This window comes from Branchiostoma lanceolatum, chromosome 8, assembly GCF_035083965.1.
Source record: "Branchiostoma lanceolatum isolate klBraLanc5 chromosome 8, klBraLanc5.hap2, whole genome shotgun sequence".
Classification (NCBI taxonomy): Eukaryota; Metazoa; Chordata; class Leptocardii; order Amphioxiformes; family Branchiostomatidae; genus Branchiostoma; species Branchiostoma lanceolatum.
Genome location: NC_089729.1, coordinates 20,357,309 through 20,364,618, shown reverse-complemented (window position 1 = coordinate 20,364,618; position 7,310 = coordinate 20,357,309). Strand labels below are relative to the sequence as shown.

Here is a 7,310-nt window from a genome sequence, read left to right as displayed (position 1 = left end):
ACAAAATAAAAACATGACAAACTATAGAAAGCCCGACATAAACGCCTAAAAACACGCCAAAAACCTGCCGGACCCACTCCTCTGCTTGGAGAGTATTTTTACGCCTGTCTACTGTGATAGGGGTGACCCGCTGTGCCGTAGCGAAGCCGCATTGCACTACCACTAGTTACTTGTAAAAGCATCATGCTTCACCTCTGCTCAGTTGAAGATGCCTGCTTTACCTTTACATGATCTTACATGTTTTTTTGTCTCTTCAAACGCTGTTTTTTTTTAGGCGTTTCGAATTCTGTGGGGCTTTCTACTTTGTCATGTTTTTTGTCTCTTCAAACCCCACAAAGAGAAAAAAAAACACATGACAAAGTAGAAAGCCCGACAAAAACGCCTAAAAACACGTCAAAAAACAGCCAGAACCCCTCCTCTGCTTGGAGAGTAATGGGAGACGAACCTCTGCTTGAAGAGCTTGATTCGCCTGGAGATAACAGACATTCATCATCATGATCATGATTGGTTCCTAATGATGTGTCCAAGTTGACAGGACTCTGTCGCGCCGCCGCCCAGTCTGTCTCAACTCCCTCAGGAGTACTGGGCTGTTCTATTATACCTACAGGGGAGAATAGACTTGTCAAAACCTGTGGAGATAATGGTATAGGTGTCTACAAGTTATAATGTGGCCACCTTTAGTTAACTAACACATCTCATAACTGTTCCACGGTTATTATAAAGTAATATCTCTAAGTGGACAATAAAAATATAAGTCAACACCGCTTACGGTCCTGTTTGGAGGGAAGTTTAGTTTCGCCATAACTTCGGGAGTTCGCAAAGGGCCATGGGAAATCCCTGCTTTGGTATTTTGGCGCCAACAACAGGACGAGTTTCCAGGAAGGTGCGTTTGAGCTCAGCTGTCGGCATTGTTCACACAGGTAACACTCACCTGTTCTCATTATCTGTTGTGTAACGGTAGAACAGATGGGATAGGAATTTTTTTGCGGTTGTGCGTTGTGGGGGTTGAGGATGGGGGCTTGCATAATTTTTGAGGATGGGGGCCGTCCAGTGACGACCATGTGCGCAAAAATGTCACCATTCCTGATCAGCTTTTATGAAAGGGGATTAAACTATCTGTTTGTGACCTTGGATGTTATCCTTAGTTCGTAACGTCCCGCCGTATCTCGTAACAACGTAATGTAGGTCAAGTACAGGGGGTGTGTGGGGTGTGTCACTGTCAGGCCACGGGGGACCGAGGGGGTAGTAACGGTGAGTGTTGAAAGAGGATCTGCATGGGGGGTAGTGATTACGAACTACGGAAAATATTCCTGTGGTATGTGTCCTATCAAAGGAATGATTATTGTTATTCTTGTTTCTTTCACTGTAACTTTAGCTTCACTGTTTTCACTGGCACCTCTGTACCATGAACTTATCATCACCGTGAAAAACCTTTTTATGATTCCTTCACACGTCCTTTATTAAACTTTAAAATGTCCATTTTTCTTGCCACCGTGAACTTAACCCTCAAACACCCGAGTGGGGTCATTTTTTACCCCAGGCATGGATTTTGACGTGCTATTTGAACATGCTTGATGTGAAAAAAGTTTCATTCCGTGACTTTGTTAGTAGACATCTTTTCTAACCTCTCATAATTTTCTAGGGAGATGGGCACAATACTGTTGACGTTATTTAGGAAAGTCTGTGTTGAGTCCGTTTGGGTCATTTTTGACCCCAACAAAAACAATATGCTGTTTTTGAGTGCCCTCTGTGACTCCTGCGCTTTAGACCTATGATGTTATACAGTCGTGCGATCATCGTCGTGGGCGACGGTTTTCTCTAGACACACGGTCAAGAAATATCACGGGACCCCCGCGGCGCAGAATTCCATTGATGTGCGCGTGTGACCCAAAGTGACCTCTTTCGCTCAAATTCAAAATGGCGGGGGAACCGCTTGTTTTTGTCACGCCAAAGATTAAGCTTTTACTGACTTTGCAACAACTGTTGCCCTGTAGATGAGACGTTGAGAACGGTGCTCAACAAAGATAGAGATTGAGGCTGGTACAGAGCAGACAGGATTTAACCTCGAGTTCGTGGCTGCCGCCGGGGATGTCCCGGGGATCGAGGAATAGGGGCATACTAGAGAAGTAGCCACTGGTAGCAGGGCGTTGCGCCGGAATAACCGGTTTCCGATGAGAAAAATATGTTTCCATTGCTGACTGCATGCATATTTACAAAGAAAACGATACAAAACTTTCATTCCCGGACAGGAAACAGCACGCTATAGGCTTATTAGCATATCACCCACTTCCGTCGCCGGCGACGATTCTTCTTTAGACGAGAAAAAAACAGCCACAGGCCCCCCCGCTGAACGTCGTGCTACTGGGTCCGAGGTGGTCGCACGACGATTCGAGGATTCCCCGTTTATTGCCGTCGCACGATTGTTTTGATCGTCTTTAGACGGCCAAAAAATACCGTCGCCCACGACGATGATCGCACGACTGTAAAATGTCGTAGGTCTAAACTTTCCTAGGTACTGCAGCAGATCTTTAGTTTTTGATATCTCATGTTCTGGACATTGAACTATGGTCATGAAAAAAGACTAATGATTATTGTATGGTAGATAGCTGTAACTTTGCACATTTATGCAGGGTTCGATATTCCTGGTTGCCCAGTTGTGCATTACTTGATCAAACACATGTAAGAAGACCAGGCTACCATCTGGGTGAAGACAGTGAGTGTGGTGAAAGCAGGATGAATAAATGAATGAATGACTGGTTCATTTCAGTAATAAAATCACACAATAGCTAATATGCCATTGCAACTACAAAAGGGCTAAGTTTAGGCATGATTTACAATTACAAAATTTTTTGAATGTACAAAATAGACAAGCAAACTACCGGTAGATCAGTTCTTAGACGAGAAATGGCATTGTGGTGTTCATAAACCTAGAGGTTCTGTCTTTGAACCTCAGCACTCTACTCACTCTACTTATCCTCATGCCTCGAGAGTAACCAGCTAGCATAAGTGGGTGGGACTGATACAGAAAGTGCAAATTTTCTACAGAGCTGGATACGTCTTTGGTGCAGGATGATCAGAGACAGTTGGTCGAATGCTAAGTCATAGTTTACATACTTCTGACCTAGTATGCTCTATTTTGTACTGATTATACTGACTTGTACGTACTGCATCAGTAGAGGGGCTGGGATGCCAGACAGGGCATTATATTGTATTAATAAAATTTTGTATTCAAGCAGAGGCCATACAAACCCAGAGAAAACAAGATATACCGCTGTGTGCACCAAGGATCAAAATCAATGATATGTCACCATCTTCGATACAAGGAATAGGATACAGTATTTAGCTATCACATTGATTTCAAATCGAAGATCTTGCATTTCAATTCAACATGATTTTTCTAGATGTATCCACATTCACTGGTTTCCACTGGTTTCCAGCCATCCAGCATCACTTTTCCATGGCATCAGTGTTTTTATCAATTTTGCTTATGCTTAAATCAATGCTGGTTTTATGGAATTTTTTCAAATTTTCAAAAAAAACCCATATCTTTATGGAAACAAGAGGGTCTCCAAAAACACACTAAAATCAAGCTAGAAAGGCAATTTTGCAAAATTTGGTTGCCTTGCTACATATTAGTTTTTATTACGTGAAAAAGACGTGTATCGGATCCCTACGAGTTATGTGGAATAAAAATAGGCTGCCTACGCGTTGCGGAAAAAGGCGTTCTGACCCTAAAACAACTACGTATCTTGTACCTTCTCAGAAAGAATAGCGCTGTCATTATGTCATATCTGGATAATTATATAGAACATTGATTGGAAAGTACAAATTTTGCATAGTCAATTCCAAAATACTGTAAAAGCTTAATTAGTAAATGATGAGAATTTCTCTTCAGTGACATAAAAATTGGGTCAGTGAGGAGTATGAATATCATGAGGCAAGAAACATGCAAAGTAAGATGTCATTTGCATAGTATGTGATATTGTTGAGAGATGTATGGGATCGTGGAACCCTATAGTGCTGTGTACCTAAACCGGTGTTCAGGTTCAGGTCTGGATTTAGATCCAGAAGTTCAGGTTAAGGTCTGGATTTATAAGTCTGGACCTGAACCCATATGGCATAAGTGTGCTAAAAATGTTTTTTTCCTGTTACATGTAAAATTTTATATTGGCATGTTTTTACATGCAATAATAAATTTGAAAACTATTATGCTTTTTATAGTGTCAGTAGTAAACACAAAAGTTCAGTTATTAACACAAAAACAGCAATGTTTTCATATTTTTGACGTGCAAATTTCACAATCTAAGGAAGGTTTAAGATAGTTTTAAACAAAAAGGATAGTATATTAAATGAGAGGTTTTTTTTCCAGTCCGGGCTTGTTTCCAGACGTTTAGTTTTTTTTTGACTTAACGTTATGTCCAGTCCGGATGAGGTCTGGGGTTTAGGTATGCAGTACTACCTATAGGTCATTTAAAGATTTGCCTTCGTATGCTGATCATAGTGGTGATTGTTAACACTAAACCGAACTGTTGTGTTACATTTGGTGCATTTGTCTAATTTTTGTCTTTTTCATCTGCAGGACATGAACAGCAACGTTCCCGTGATGCCACGCCAGATGTACCAGAGGTTCGGGAGGATTCTGACCTGTCCATTGTGCAGAAACTATCGATGTGTGAATCCCAAGACACTTGCCAGACACGAAAAGATGCACATGGCAGGGGAGAGAGCGCAGTCTGCTGTTGGCTACAAGTGTAGCTTCTGTAACATGTTCAAACTGACTGAAGTTGACATGCAGGAGCACTGTGCCAGGGCTCACAGTATTGAAGCTACCTGTTCTGCAGCCGCAGGGACTGACGAAATACCCTGTATCAAAGTGGAGTCTGATGAAGAACTGGAAGAACAGGAACAAACAGATCCTCCCATGCAGCCCATCATCAAAGGAGAGCGTGAAGATGAAGAACTACAACGTCTACATGTAGAAGAACAACAGGCTGATCCTCATGAGCACACCATATTCGAAGAAGAACCAGAACAACGACAACTACCAGTGGAAGAACAACAACGACTCCCTGAACAAGAACGACAAGCAGATCCTCACGAGGTGCCCGTTAAAGAAGAGCCTGGACAAGAAGAAGGACATCCTGGTCAAGTTGAAGAACAACAGGAAGAAGGAGAGAATGCTGTAGAAGTCAACCCTCTGGTGAACTCCCTGGCTAGGGCTGGCCCTTTGGCTCGCCCCTTGGCCAGTCCTGAATTGACATTTATGATCTTGTATGTCGCTCGAAAAGTCCGGAAGGACAGAAACCTTTTAATGAAGGGAGTGAAAGGAGTCCGACGCATGTTATCTCAAGGAGAGATTCAGTTTGTGGTGTTAACAGCTGACGCCAAACCTCAGTTCAGGCTCCTAGAGCTGATTCGTCTGTGTAAGAAGTCGTGTGTCCCCTATGTGTTCATCAAGTACAGACATGCGCTGAGGTGGGCCTGCAGTACTCGCGGGAAGAATGGTGTGTTGGTGGCGGCCTTTACAGCCGACATGCATGGACAGGGACCCATAGTAAGGTCTCAGATAGAGTTTGTAAAACGGGCCATCAAGTGTCTGCACAAATAGATTGTAGACTTGAACAGATGGGAGTCCTAGGGCTGTGCACGTAAACCAAGTACCTGCACCTGTAACTGTACAATTGTTTAGGAATATGTCCAGACCTGAACATACCTGTACCCATACAAACTTTATAGCACTTAAATGCTCACATTTTTTTATTCTACAGATAAGTAAATCCCTTGTCAGTGATAGCTGTTTTGGAAACTAAGAACACTTTTTAAAAGCCTTTTTTTAAATTCGAATCTGTACAGGCAGTGTCTGACACATAGAGAATAGATGATCAAATGTTAATGTTACGTTCCTTTATGTGATTGGGAACAGTTTCTTTAATACATATGGTCTTCTCTACTTTTTATAATGCAGTGTCTCATTATGTCTGGCACATAGGGAATAGATGATGAAAAGTTAATGTTATGTTCCTTTATGTAATAGGAAACAGTTTCTTTAAGCTAAATACATATGGTCTTCTCTACTTTTTCTATTGCAGTGTCTCATTATGTTTGACGCATAGAGAATAGATGATCAAAAGTTAATGTTATGTTCCTTTATGTGATAGGAAACAGTTATTATGGTCTTCTCTACTTTTAAAAAAATACGAAAATGTAAATGCAGTGTCTCATTATGTTTGACACACAGAGAATAGATGATCAAAAGTTGTGTTATGTTCCTTTATGTTATAGGAAACAGTTTCTTACATACAGTTTAATACATTATGGTCTTCTCTACTTTGAAAAGAATAAGAATATCTAAATTTAGTGTCTCATTATGTCTGGCACATAGGGTATGGATGATCAAAAGTTTGTTTTATGTTCCTTTATGTGATAGGAAACAGTTTGTTTCAGTTTAGTATATTATGGTCTTCTCTACTTTTTTAAAAATACGAATATGTAAATGCCGTGTCTCATTATGTTTGACACATAGAGAATAGATGATCAGAAGTTGTGTTTTGTTCTTTTATGTGATAGGAAACAGTTTCTTACATACAGTTTAATACATTATGGTCTTCTCTACTTTGAAAAGAATAAGAATATCTAAATTTAGTGTCTTGTTATGTCTGGCACATAGGGTATGGATGATCAAAAGTTTGTTTTATGTTCCTTTATGTGATAGGAAACAGTTTCTTTAATACATAAAGTCTTCTCTACCTTTTTGTAGTGCTTCATTCATTTCTGTGCAGCCAGAAAACTTGTGTTATATCACATGATGTCATGTAAGACTAAGTCTGCCCCGGACAAGTAGAGGTGTGGACTGGTGATGGTAATGGTTCCAAATGGGAACTGTGCGGCTCCAGCTGTCTTATGAGGGATGGTTGCTGTGTGAAACGTGTTTAAAACTTTGAGACTACCAGTAGCTTTTTACAAACAGAGACATCATCATTGCTCTTGTGTGTGTGTGTGTGTGTGTGTTTGTTTATGTGTGTGAGTGTGTATGTCACTGTATGTGTATGTTTGTGTGTTTGTTTGTAGCTGTGTGTCTGTATGTGTGAGTGTTAGTTTGTGTGTGTGTGTTTGTTTGTGTATATCACTGTATGTTTGTGTGTGTTTGTAGCTGTGTTAGTGTGCCTGTATGTGTGAGTGTTAGTATGTGCCCATGCGTGTGTAAGTGTTTGTGTACGCATGTGCATGTTTTTGTGTGTAAGTCACTATGTGTATGTTTGCGTTTGTGTGTCTGTATGTGTGAGTGTATATGTGTGTGTTAGTGTTTGTGT

At 40.9% G+C, this 7,310-nt stretch overlaps 1 protein-coding gene across 1 annotated transcript; it reads left to right on the top strand.

Annotated features, from left to right (window-relative positions):
* The first annotated feature begins 792 nt into the window (after nucleotides 1–792).
* On the top strand, nucleotides 793–6,746 carry LOC136440967 (uncharacterized). The gene is made up of 2 exons (XM_066437176.1): nucleotides 793–920; nucleotides 4,580–6,746. The coding sequence occupies exon 2, from the start codon at nucleotides 4,583–4,585 to the stop codon at nucleotides 5,606–5,608; it is 1,026 nt and encodes a 341-aa protein (XP_066293273.1). The 5' UTR covers nucleotides 793–920; nucleotides 4,580–4,582; the 3' UTR covers nucleotides 5,609–6,746.
* The last annotated feature ends 564 nt before the right edge of the window (nucleotides 6,747–7,310 follow it).